General features: G+C 59.8%; 4 protein-coding genes across 4 annotated transcripts; 2 read left to right on the top strand and 2 right to left on the bottom strand.

The window, feature by feature from the left end:
• Positions 1 to 170: 170 nt before the first annotated feature.
• Positions 171 to 1,551, top strand: PAN0_007d3300 (eukaryotic translation initiation factor 5A-2; the record flags this gene model as incomplete). Its single annotated transcript, XM_014801384.1, has 4 exons — positions 171 to 395; positions 453 to 562; positions 654 to 942; positions 1,198 to 1,551. 4 exons carry the CDS (start codon positions 171 to 173, stop codon positions 1,549 to 1,551), a joined length of 978 nt encoding a protein of 325 aa, XP_014656870.1.
• A 1,833-nt stretch (positions 1,552 to 3,384) lies between these two features.
• On the bottom strand, positions 3,385 to 4,776 carry PAN0_007c3299 (uncharacterized protein; the record flags this gene model as incomplete). Its single annotated transcript, XM_014801383.1, has 2 exons — positions 3,385 to 4,498; positions 4,577 to 4,776. The coding sequence occupies 2 exons, from the start codon at positions 4,774 to 4,776 to the stop codon at positions 3,385 to 3,387; spliced, it is 1,314 nt and encodes a 437-aa protein (XP_014656869.1).
• A 3,475-nt stretch (positions 4,777 to 8,251) lies between these two features.
• Positions 8,252 to 11,444, top strand: PAN0_007d3298 (FMN-linked oxidoreductase; the record flags this gene model as incomplete). Its single annotated transcript, XM_014801382.1, has 5 exons — positions 8,252 to 8,429; positions 8,573 to 8,774; positions 8,866 to 8,928; positions 9,012 to 9,201; positions 9,885 to 11,444. 5 exons carry the CDS (start codon positions 8,252 to 8,254, stop codon positions 11,442 to 11,444), a joined length of 2,193 nt encoding a protein of 730 aa, XP_014656868.1.
• A 152-nt stretch (positions 11,445 to 11,596) lies between these two features.
• Positions 11,597 to 12,798, bottom strand: PAN0_007c3297 (anti-silence-domain-containing protein; the record flags this gene model as incomplete). The annotated part of the gene is made up of 3 exons (XM_014801381.1): positions 11,597 to 11,904; positions 11,983 to 12,320; positions 12,698 to 12,798. The coding sequence occupies 3 exons, from the start codon at positions 12,796 to 12,798 to the stop codon at positions 11,597 to 11,599; spliced, it is 747 nt and encodes a 248-aa protein (XP_014656867.1).
• Between the last annotated feature and the right edge of the window lie 73 nt (positions 12,799 to 12,871).

Genomic DNA, 12,871 nt, shown 5'->3' with positions numbered 1-12,871 from the left:
TTCCACGCAGCCTAAAGCCGAATACAAATGGGCGCCTGGCTGCACTTGAAAAACTTTTCTTTTCTTTTCGCGGCTGCAGGCAGGCGGAAAGAGTTGAATTGAAATTGATTGGAATGGAATGGCCAGTGTGGCCACGGGCAAACAGGGCAGCTAGCGAAGCAAAGTGCGAAATGAGCGAGCGAACGCGGGCGGAGCAGATCTTCTCGAAGGAACCGACAACGGACAGGCACACTCGCCCCGCTGCCAAAAAAAAAGAGCGAAATCCAGCTGCGTCCTTTTTTTTTCACCTGGCTGGTGCTGCCGCTGCTGCTGCTGTCCCCAGAAGGCACAGCTGGCACAGCAAAAGGCGGCAGAGGCAGGGCAGAGACGAGGGAGCGCTCGACAGCCTCATTGTGGTCACGATCACCAACTTCTCCTTCTGCACCACCACCTACCACCCGTAGATTAATCAGTCAAAATGGTACGTTGCGCACACGGGCGCCATCGCCATCGCCATCGCCATCGCCATCGCCATCAGCATCAGCATCCAAATGCCGCCTCGGCGTCTCGTCCTGCAACCAGCGTATCCGAACGCCCTTGGCATTGGAGCACAGATGTCGTGTGGCCTTGCCCGGCCGTGGCACGACAGGCAACCCGCTTCTGCCCGCCATCAGCCTAGCTTTGGCCACGACATCTGCGCTCTTTCATGCGAATAAGACGCTCAAAGGTGCTGCAAGCTGTCTGCGATGTGCTGAAGTATCAACACCGCCACACATGCAACCGTTACTGACCTGTCTTTCGTCATCTCCATCCATCTTCGCCCACCCACAGTCCGCCTCCGACGACGAGCAGCACAACGCCACCTTCGAGTCCGCCGATGCCGGCTCCTCGCTGACCTTCCCCATGCAGTGCTCTGCTCTGCGTAAGAACGGTCACGTCGTCATCAAGGGCCGCCCTTGCAAGGTAAGTCTCCTCGCGCCCTTCGACCCCGCTTGGCTATGGCGCTCGTCATTCTTTGTCTGAGCAGTTGCCGAGCAGCGCTCAGCCATAGTCGAATGCATCGCTTGCCTCACGCTCTTCCTGTGGCGCAGCTTCGTATCGACGTTGCCGCTCGCAGCGGAGCTCGCGCTGGCCAAGCGCCGCATCGACACCAAGCTCAGGAACTCCTTCGAACAAGACATCTGACACCCCCCACCTTGATCCTCTACCGCCACACAGATCATCGACATGTCCACCTCGAAGACCGGCAAGCACGGTCACGCCAAGGTCCACCTTGTCGCCACCGACATCTTCACCTCGAAGAAGTACGAGGACATCTCGCCCTCGACCCACAACATGGACGTCCCCAACGTCAGCCGTAACGAGTTCCAGCTCGTCAACATTGACGACGGTTACCTCAACCTCATGACCAACGACGGCGACACCAAGGACGACGTCCGTGTCCCCGACGGCGAGCTCGGTGAGCAGATCCAGGCCGCCTTCGACGACGGCAAGGACCTCATGGTCACCATCGTCTCCGCCATGGGCGAGGAGCACTGCCTCTCGTTCAAGGATGCTCCCCAGGGCAAGTAAATCTTGTCCCCCAAAATTGTCATCGCGCTGCCTTTGCGGGCGATGCACTCGTCCGCGCGCACACACGTGTGAGCGTGTTCGACGAATCTTGCATCGTCTTGTTTGTCTACGCTTGACCTTTTAGCGTGCATGCGCAATCCTACACACACTTGTGGCCTGGACGTAGCGAGCTTGTTTGAAGTGTGAGGTCGACCCAACGTGAGGGGATAGCGTGACAGAATCTTGCGGAACAGCGCGTGGTGGCGAGTCGTCATGCATGCTCACCTTGCGAAGGTGGTCATCTGTCTCCACGTCTGGTGTGAAGATGCGAACAGGGAGGACTCTGGGACTGTGCGATGCGGAGTAATCTTGTTGAGGGGATGGTGATGATACAGTTGCAAGAGTAGGCGCTTGGCGCAGATGAAGTGGCGCTTAAGGGGTGTCGGAAGTACCTCATTGCCGCTTCAAACCGACTACTTTCTAGAGCGAGGTCTGTTGTCTTCATGGATGTACAGCTTGTGGCCGTGTGCCTTGGGATGGCACCGGTGTCGACTCAGCGCGTGTGTGGGGGATGGGATCTTCAGAGTCGCGCGGTAGAGCCCTCGAGGGGACGCGATGTTCTCTCGGCATCTGCAGCGGGGCTCGAGGTAGGTGCAAAAGATGGCGCTGTGAGAAAAGGGACTGCTTTTCGATTCGCCTCGACCTTCTCCTCCGCAAAACGACGAGCGTCATCACATGATCGGCGTTCGCTTCAGCCTTCTTCACGGCGTTCAGGGGGGGGAAAGACATCCCAACGGCGACTGTGACGATCCCCCGCAGAAGAAGGTTCCTGAAACACGAACCCCGTGCTGAGACGAGGCGGTGGGGGGTCGCGGGGCTTTTTGCATGGATGAGACCTACGAACGGAGTCGAGCGCAAGTGGCGTGGAGAGTTCGGGACGACTGCATACACCGAAACCCACATGGCATGCGATCACTAGAAACCTGGACTACCAGCCACCCCGCTCGTCCTTGCAGAAGACAACATCCACCTGACACCGGATCAAAACGGACAAGCCCAATGCAGCAAACTCAATCAGGCCTGAAAGAGCTCCTTTCACAGTTCGGTTCAATCCGGAGAAGCTGTACACAGTGCAAATAGCAGTGCTAGCATGTGGTGAAGGGGAACGAGAGCTCGCTTCCCAAAACCGCAAAGACTCATGAGGTCTCAAGTGCGGATACTCTATCTCCACCTTCCTTGCAACGCTCCCCCTGCTGCGCTCCAAAGCTATGCTCGTGCTTGACAAAGTCACGCTCGTTCTTGGCAAAGTTGCGCTCGAGCTTGTGCTCGTCACATCCGCAGCGATGATCGCTGGCACTTTCCACAGTTGATCGAATGGCCCGTCCTCCCTTTGCAATCCTTCGATTGATGTGTCGAAGAGAGGCGCTCAATAGTGAACCACTTGTGTGCTCCGCAAAGGAAGCCCTTAAAGTTCTAGAGCGTGGGTGCCTTCCAAAGTTGCGTCCGCTGCAGCGACACTTTGAGCCGGCTTGAAGCCTTTGGGGAAGCAAGATTTGCACGCTCACTTCGGCCGTCCTCTCTGCCGCGTGCAGCGTGAAAATGACCCTCCTGCACGGCGCCTGTAAAGTTCAAACTTTCATCAGTCAACCGCATACATCGCATCCGTCAACCGCATTCAACACAACGCATCTTGATCTTCATCCAGCTCACCGACTGATCCAAAAATGCAACAGAAACGGGGGGTATTTTGCTAGAGAGTCAATGCTATGCGATACAAGGTGGATAAACGACGATATGCAGGAGGGGACCAAGGCTCTGAAAAGTGAGGGCTAGGCGACGAGATGGCGCTGGGGCTCAAAGGGCCGGGTGGACGTAGAGTGTGAGGGTAGGGTCCCACTTCTTGTGAGCGGCCCAGTCGGCGTGCGTGTTGTGGTCGGCGTAGACGGGATTGGCGTCGTAGGCGCCGCGAAAGTGGTCCTGGCCGTAGGTGGGCGGACGCGCATCGGCCCAGAGCGAGGCGAGTTCCTGGTGGGGTGTGGCTTCAGGTCCGTGACTGGCAGGCGAAGCGGACGCGCCCGAGCCCGCACTGGACGAAGCGCGTTCGAGCGGCGGCACGGCGACGCCAAACGTCGGACTGCCCGCCATGGGCGAGACGCTCACGGCGGATTCAATCGGGGCGGGGGTGGCTCGAAGCTCGCCCGGCTGAGGTGTGTAAGGGCTGGCGACCGCGTCAGGCTGGGCGCCAAACGGGGCGGAGTAGCGAGGCGCCAGTCGCTCGGCTGCATTGGCTTCGTTCGCAAAGGCGCGAAATGAGCCGTATCCGGCAGGGGCCGAGGCGACGGCCATGTAGTCGTGGGTGTCGAATGCAGGTCCGCCCGTCTGGCCGTGCATCATGCTCAGCCCGAGTCCGCCGGCGAACGACGAGGTCTCAGCCAGCGCGCCCACCACGGGCTCGTACGCCCGAGGCCTCGGCTCGCCAGCGCGTGCATAGTCCGGCTTGCGGCTGTATGCGCGCGCACCCATAAGCGTCGTCGTCGACTGGCGTCTCGAGCCCGTCAGGCCCGCACCGACGTCAAACAGCGCGTTGGCAGCGGTGCTCGTCGAAGGGTATCGTGTGTCGTAGGCAAACGGCTGCGTGGTCGCAAAGCCTGCCGTGCTGACGGCAGGCAGAGGAGGAGCGTGCAGGCCGATGCGCTGCTCGTTGGAACGCGGCACCTCGGCGTCAAAGCTGCTGCCGGCGTGGGAGGCCGCCGGAACGCCACGGTACGGATGGTAGGCGGGGAACGCGTCGTGGCTGTTGAGGTTGGCGCGCGCCGCCTCCTGCTCGGCCGTCTTGCGCTGCTTGGACCTGCGCTTCTTGTCGCGCAGCACCGCGTTTTCTTCCTCGGTCACCTTGACGTAGTCGCACGGTCGCTTCAGACGCGTGCACAGGCTGCACTTGGGCTTTTGACCGTCGCATCGCACCTTTCTGTTCGCGCCAAAAATATCAATCTGCGTCAGTATAAAATGCATACATCCGTGGCGACGCGCCGGTAAAAATACGCACCTCTGGCGGCAGTGTTTGCAGGCCATGTTGACGCGCGGGCGCGAAACGCTGCGCGATTGTGGAGGCGGCTGCGAGTGCGAGTGCGGGTGCGAATGGGAGGTGGAAGCGCCATACACATCGCGTGGGGCGAACTGGGCGTGGTCGTAGGCGTAGCTGAACGTGTCGCCCAGCCATCCATTGTGAGTTGGAAGCGACGACATGATGTGTCGAGATGGTTGCTCGGAAAGCGCGGCGATGTGCTGAAGCAGCGTACGATGAGTCGATTGGCGATGAGAGCAGAGTTGACGGCGAGCGTGATACAGGTGACTACCCGGATCGATAGACGCGCGAGAAGAGCAGAGTAGGCTGGTGACCAGCAAGGTTCAAGTGGAGGGAAACGGGGATGGTGGATCGAAGGGAGGGAGACGTGTTCGAAACGGATGCCGGAGGATTCGGGAAGCTGCCCCTTAAGTAGTTGCGAACCAGCGTGCTAGGGATGAGCTGATTGCAAGGCAAGAGGCACAGCGACGGAGAATAAAGGTGGAGCCGAATCAGGGTGCGCCGGTTCAGCAACAGCAGGCGGACAGCCGTACAGCCAAACACATCTCTATGCTGACGCGAGGATCACAAGCAGACAACACGGAGAGCAGGCAGACATGGCAGAGAGAGATAGCCCACGAGGATCGTTCAGGAGACCCAAGATTGAGGGGGCGAAGCGGGGAGGCTCGGCAAGGGCGCTTGTCGCAGGCGCACAGCGACGGAGCCAAAGACGTGAGGGGGCTGAGCGAGGAGCACGACCCAGGGTGGGATCCTGGGCATGGCTGAGTGCGAAAGAATCTCGCCAGGGCGCTCGACATGTGCAGCATGGCGGAGTGTCAAGCATGTCTCGAGCGCAGCCGCGCCCCCCAGGTGGTGAGCGGCAGTGTGGATTTGTGTGTCTCAAGGCACGACCGCCTCGCCTGCGGCATGAAAGCGTGCATTTCCGCTCCGATCCGTTTTGGCTCGCGAGCCGAGCCTTTTTGCAGAGGTTGTTTTTTTTTTTTTCCTCCTCCCAAGCGCCTGGGCGTGCTGAGCGCCGGCAAGCGCCGCCCGTTTGCACTGTGCCCTCCGAACTAGTCGTCTGACAAGGCCGCCGGGCAGCCATTGATGGGAAAAGCAACGTCGACGGATTCGGGGACCCGGCAACAGTGGATGGCGTCGATGCCCCGTGTGCGAAAATGGCAAAGCACGTTTGTGCGCTGCGATGCGCTCTGCAAGACAACGTGGGAAAGCGAGCCGATGCCAATGTCGTTGGAGGAAAGGAGTGTACGCTGCAAGGCTGGCTTCACTTGCGCAATTGCGAGCCGTGTGCGGAATGGCTGTGGCATGGAACCCCGCCAGGCTCGCGCAGGTGGGCTGATCTGGCACACGACATTCAGGAGCAGGCTAGGATTCGCCTCAAAAGACCAGTCGTAAGGATCAGGAGCTCGCTGTGGATGCTCGCCTTGTTGGAGCTGGAGAGGAGCGAGGCGCGGTTGCCATGACCAGCATCCGTTGCGCAATGGTCGGTCGGAAAGCCCTGCACTGAAAATGCACATGTGGACGTGGAGGCCGCCGACGCGAGACGAGTCCAGACCCGCGCTCTCGCTTGAGCATGAGCGGAGTTGGGACTGGGCGAGCTTGGCAGCCAGCTGAGCCCAAAGCAAAGAGCAGGGGGTCAAGCGAGCAGATTGACGCGAATTTCAATTTTGCGTGACTGCCCCCGTGCCTGGAGCACCAATCCGAGGGTACAGCATGAAAAATTAAGAATGTGACAGGGCGGCCAGTGCGGCCACGGCGGCCTGCAGGTGCAGCCCCTCTTGGCATACCCGACCAAGACCCATTGCAGCCTCGAAGCATGGCAGCCCTGCAGCGCTGCAGTCTCGGGGTACGTTGGCGGCTGCAGCGGGGTCGCATACCCGCTGCGATCTCTCAGCTGGCGTCGCCAGCAAGCGCGTAACATGGACATGCTTGCGTGATGAAAGGGGCCCTGATCTGATCCGATCCCAATCCCAATCCGTCGCTGCATGGCTAGCCGAGCCTGTCGTGCAGCAGAAATGAGGCTTGCTCTCTCCACTGCACAGGGCGCTATCCGAAACCTGCCAGAGTCTATTTCTGCCATGAGCCCTACGTCGACCCTGCTGGCTGAGTGCAGTCAAGGGAGGAGGCGCTTGCAGCGGAGACGGACTTATCGTCGATCGCCATGGCGCTGGTCGAGATGTCGGCCAACGTTTCGGCGAATCGCGCTGGACCGTCGCTGCCTGCCGACAAAAGAAGATCCGAGTCGGGCCAGCTGCACCAAATGAGGCCCCCCGAAGCGTTCCGATCCCGGTTCTTGGCATCCCCGCTTTGTCAGAGCAGGCTTGATGCAGCGTGTGGCACGAGACCAGGCGACACTCTGAGCCTTTGGTTCCCACACGAGATCCTCGCGTAGAATCTCCCAGAGAGTGATTCCTTGAACGGTCGTCAAATCGGATGGGATCCGACAGCAAACAATGCAGTCGCTCTACGCTGCCAGATTCGGCATCGATACGCACTGATCAGAATCTTTTCTCGCCCAAAAAAAGGACCAAATTTGGGCAGTCGCTTGCACGCGAGCCGAGCCGACTTGTCAAAGCTTTGCAGCGTAGCCGAACCGCGTGCGCACGACAGCTGATGATGGCACGCGTGAGGCAGAGGGGCAGATGGCTCGCCCCCCAGATTGGCATCCACAGCGATTCTGAAAGCGCCATCTCACCCTTCATCGACCTTTGGACGTGCAGCATCGCATTCCGCGGCCTCTCACGTTCCTTTGCTGGTGCGAAAAAGCGGAGCTTGTCTCTTCGCCTCTCGGTCATTGCTCGGAGCACGACATCCTTCAACATCGAAAGATCTTGAAACCTGGGCATGACTTCTCCACTCGTCTCCTCATTTCAGCGTCGCCAGGTTGGCAACCCGATTCAGATGCTAGTCAATTAGACACGATCGCACCCCGCATGAAAAGAAGGTCCTCCGCTATGGACTGCGTGGCGCCCTTGCATCATTGTCAGCATCCACGGTATCCTAGCTTTGCTCAGCCGCGGCCTCGCGAATGCTGGAAGATGCAACAGCATTTGGCACGTTGCCTTTTTGGCCTCCATGGCCGACCCGGGCAGCGATTGAGACGGTCTGCCAGATGTCGATTATTTATCTGAAGCGAGCGTTGCGCCTGGCTTGTCCAGTCCGTCACGCAAAGGCCAGGTGCGTTTCCTAAGGCTCGCATTGCCTTCCGATCCAAGAGCGCACCCTGGCTCAGGCACGCATGATTTGGCAGCGCTGCAGCTCCGACTATGCGCTTCTGGACCCCGCCCAGTCCCACCGCAGGACGCGCGTTCAGCTCCGCAGACATGCTGGTTCATCGCTGACGAGAGCGAGTGGAAATCGACAGCTTACGAATGGACACCAAAACCTCGAACATCTCCTCGTGGAAGCGGCCGGATTCCGCGAGGGAGTCCGGGACTCCCAGCGAGGCAAGGGGCGGAGCTTCGAAATCGAAGTCCATACGTGGTAGCATCGAGACTCCGAACGCTACCTCAGTCCGTTTTCCGAGCCTCTGCGCACCGAAGCAGGACCAGCATGCATGCATCTTGCACACCGAGGGCTTCCCAGCTCTCCGAAAGCGCGCATGTTTGGCTCAATTTGGCCCTCGCGGCATGATGCATGAGCCATCTCGAAGAACGTGGTCATGCGCCGAACGATCTTTGCATGCTGGAGAGCAGCGCCATCGCATGCATCGCGCACGACCACAAAGAGGGCTACATTGACGACCTCGAGATGCGCAGGAATGATGATCGACTCGGGTCTAGACCGCATCGCTCCTCTTTCAGATTGCTCCGCCGTAACACAGGCGCGTTTCCCCTTTTCGCCAGCCACCCTCTTTTTTCCCTTTTTTCCCTTTTTTCCCTTTTTTCCCTTTTTCCCCTGCCCCTTTCCGAGGCGCGAAAGGCATTTATCGGACTGCTTCCGACTTTGCCTCAACAGACGTGGCTGAGCGTACCCCCAAGACAGGGATCATGCGACTGTCAATAGTAAGGCTGCCAGCGGGGTTCAGGGCTGAGCTCGAATTTGACCGATACTGTAGCAGCAATGACTCGAGACTCTCCCTCGGCCGCCCGCAGCTTCGCAACAATACAGTAGCAGCTGTCGACCTGCTCGTGGGAACGCACGCACCCAGCAACGCTCGGTGGGCACCTGTTGCGCTCAAGTAGTGCCAAGAGCGACATGCATGCGAGCTTAAAGGTGGCTACTCTAGTCACAAATCTCGTGTGGCGCAGTCGCGCCTCAGAGCCTTCCAACGAACGATGGCTAGCCGTTCGCGAGCGACGTCTCGTGAGCTGGTACTGATCCAGAATCTGCCCAGACAGGGTCTCGCGTGGCTTTTGGTTGTGCAGCTCGTCTCAGATTACGGAACGTGCTCCAGCGCATCCAACGCATTGACAGCGTCGCTGGGCACAGCCCTGCGATATCGTCATGGTCGACGTTGCTCCGAGGCCAAGCGAGGCTGCAAGTCTAGAATCGAGCTGAGTGTCAATCCCTCGCTCTCCGCACCTCGCATCAAATCTGGCAACGCATCCATTGTTGGTCGAAAGCGACGGGACGCGCTTGCCAGGGTATGCACTCTATCTTTCAATGCCTTCTGCCATTCCGCAGACTTATCCGCGGTACCGAGTCCCGGGCGCATGGCATCTCGCCCATCTACCATTGAAACCCCGCTGTGGGGAGGGTCACACCACCCTCGCCCCGAACTAGTCTGAGTCGGTCCGACTCTTCTGGCATGTTGCATCCAGCGCATAAATCCCCCTAGCGACGTTGACATTCCGTTGGGTCGAGGTTGCTCAACACCTCCTCCCCACGTGGCGTCTAAGCGAGCTGTCCCGCACACGTTAGCGTGGCAGCGATCCTGCCCGAGAGCGAACAACGATGGCGTCGCCGTCCCGATGTCCCCGTTCTCACTGCAATGGATTGACTTGGATACGCTTCCCACTGGTACCGAGAGATCGACCGAGCAACGTTGCAGTCTAGACTGCACTTTATGCTCGTCGGCGCGCGCACGGTGGAAATGGGTGTGGTGGGAACCGATCCTCGCAGCCTTGACGGCAGCCATCGGAGCTGAGCGGGACCCGGGAACGAGCAAGACGGCAGTGGCGGCAAGAAAGCATCTTGGGCGGGACCTTGCCGCAACAAGCGCACGCCCCACAACCTCGGAGATATCTTGCTTCGACGCTCAATGATGTCCGTGGGCCGCGTTCGACAATGTTACGCCGCATGTCTCACCAGCTTTTTGGAATGTTAGAGCGCGAAACTTGGGGCTTCGGCACTCGGAGGTGGTCGACTCCAGATTTTTTGCACGCCGCCACTTCTTCTCATTCGATACGAAGCTTCCGCTCTTCACAATTGGCAACCCATCAAAGGTACTGCGGCTGGGGTGAACAAGGCGCCCACAGCCAACACGAGCATGCCCGGAATCAACGGGAGCATCCACACGGCCGTTTCGGACGAGGACTACCCGAGCTACGATGCGGAGGCGCTGCAGCTTCCGCCGCACCTGCTGCTCGATGCCTTCCACGGCCTCAACGTGTGTGCGCCCATGGTGCGCTACTCGAAGCTCGCCTTTCGTGCACTCGTGTCGCGTTACGAAACGCACATTACCACCACACCCATGATCCTCGCGCGCGAGTTCAGCCGCACCGAGGCCGCGCGCAACTCGGAGTTCTCCACCAACGAGTACGAGCGCGGCACCTTTTCGCTCCTCCCCGGCATTGCCGAAGGTTCGGAGTCAGCACAGCGCCGACTTGCTGCTGCCAGCGCCAAGGCCAGCGACACCACGCCGGACGCACAAGACGAGACGAGCGGGGAGGCCGAGAGGGAGCAAGCGGCGCGGCGGGCGAGACAAGGCAAGCAGAGTATGCGGGTACGCGGCGCGCTCGTGGCGCAATTTGCCTCGAGCGAGCCGGGCGCATTCGCGGACGCCTCGGAGCTCATCGGGCGCTTCGTTGACGGTGTCGATCTGAACTGCGGATGTCCGCAACCCTGGGCATACGAGGAGGAGCTGGGATCGTACCTGCTGCGCCAGCCGGAGACGGTGCGCGACATGGTGCGCGCCGTCAAGGCCCGCATGGGCGAAGACTTTTGCGTGAGTGTCAAGATCCGCGTTGACCCGGACCTGAGTCTCACCGACGCGCTGGTTCGTAATGCGCTGCATGCGGGAGCGTCGGTGCTGCAGATCCACGGGCGCACGCGCTGGCAGTCGTCTGCGGGGCATCCGGTGGATCTGGACGCGATCAAGTTTGCCGTCGAGTCGGCCAATGCGTGTGGATTCCGCACCGCGCGGGGCTCGCGCGGCGGAGCAGCCGCCCAGTTCGCTGATGGCGGCAGTGGAGGCTTGGTGCCCTGTGTGGCGAACGGCGATGTGTGGACGCTCGACGATGCGATCAAGTACCGCAGCCATACGGGATGCCGCGGCGCGATGAGCGCGCGTGGATTGCTCGCCAACCCAGCGCTGTTTTCGGGATACGACCAGACGCCCGACGAGGCCGTCGAGCTCTTCCACTCGTTGGCTACGTCGTGGGGCCTGCATACGGCGCTGATCCACCGCCACCTTGCATACATGCTCGAGGCGTCGTTCCAGAGCCGTGCGGAAGCAGTCTACTTTAACTCGCTCAGCGGCGCAGCGGCACTGACCGACTATCTGGCCGATCAGGGCTTCCTCTCGACGCGCAGCACGCATGCCGACCCGCTAGCGGCGCGCTTTGGATTCGCACTCGCTTCTACCCCGCTCGAAGCCGCGCGCGTGGGCCCGCAACGGATGTGGCCCTTGGCTGACGTGCTTGCCGGCACAGGCCTGTCCAGATAGCCACTTCGATACCCTCCTCTATCTTTCGCATCTGCAATCCCACTCGCGGGCGTGAGCGCTGTATTTGTACGCCATTCTGACGGATTCGTGTGTTGGTGCATGTTGTTGGATATCGTTTCTGAGTTGCAAAGTGGTGACATGCGGAAGATCTTTTACTGTACAGGCATTGGTTCGGGTTGGGATGGTGCTGTGGGTGCATCGTCCCACTTGATGTTGAAGCGCGTTACGCGCGGTTTGGCGACGAGCACCGAGCGTCGGACTTTGGTGAGGTCGACGACTTCCGGTGGATTTTCGCGCAGCTCCTCGGACTCGTAGGCATTGTTGACGTAGTATCCGACGCGGATGAACTCCTGGTCGCGATACGACGCTGTGAGCAGAATCACCGTGACGCCCAAGAGGTCCTCGGGCGGGATCTTGGACGGTGAAGGTGCAGCTGCTTCAAACTCGAACGAATTCACCCCTACATGCCAGCGATTAGAGAAGCGACGTTAGTTCCACAGTCATCTCGATGGATTGTAGAGTTCAAAGTTGGACTTACCGACTGGGACTGGGCCGACCATGCAATTGTCGAGTTCCTGGTCGTACTTTTCGTCGCCTGCCGAGCCGACATAGACGAGGCGCCACTCGATGTCGTCTTGCAGTGGCGAGATGCACTCGAAGGTGATCTTGAAGATGTATGCATCCTCGAAGCGCGCCTCGGCGTTGAGGATCTCGACGCTCTGCAGATGCACGATCGACATGGCTTCGTCTCGTCCTCCCTTTGTTCTGGCTCGAGATCTAGTGTGGATTTGGTGGCTTGTATGCGCGCGGGAAGGAGAAGTCGATGGATCTGGGTCCGAGTGCGAGCCGTATGGTGTGTGCAGAGATGAGGGTAGGCTGTTGATGTAGGTGTGTGCGGCGGAGGAGGAGATAGGTGATGGTCAAGTTGTACGTGCGTGAAGAGAGAAGGAGGATGATGGACGCCTTGCTTTTTGGAAGTCCAACTCGGCCGCGCTGCGAGTCGTGTAAAGTGCACGTCGGCCCAAGGCATTGCGCCAAATCGCGCGCGACGCGCCGTCCGCGCTGCAACCAACACCCGGCGCTGTCTTCTTAGATGTCTATCTAGGATGCCCTAACAATCTCTTCTCGATTTTTCCGTCACCATCAAGACGTCGGGTCGCCCAGGGTACTCTGTGCGATGCGTCGCCGCCACCCCGGTAGAATCTGCCACTCTCGACCACGAGATGCTGGCGAGACACCGCGACGGCGTCTACTGGCGGTCATCGGGTCGACCTTGCCATGCTCCTTGGCCGATGTGGCGTCGTTCGACGCTTCTTTCGCTCGAACCCCGAGTGGCGGTGGCTGTGACCAGCATGGAAGCTGCCGTTTTTGGCAGTCTCACAGCCTAACAACGTCACTCGTATCCGCACCTGGACGGACTTTGGACA

This window comes from Moesziomyces antarcticus (assembly GCF_000747765.1).
Source record: "Moesziomyces antarcticus DNA, scaffold: scaffold_v10007, strain JCM 10317, whole genome shotgun sequence".
Taxonomy (NCBI): Eukaryota; Fungi; Basidiomycota; class Ustilaginomycetes; order Ustilaginales; family Ustilaginaceae; genus Moesziomyces; species Moesziomyces antarcticus.
Note: the sequence above shows the minus strand (reverse complement) of the source record. Positions and strands in the feature narration are given on the sequence as shown.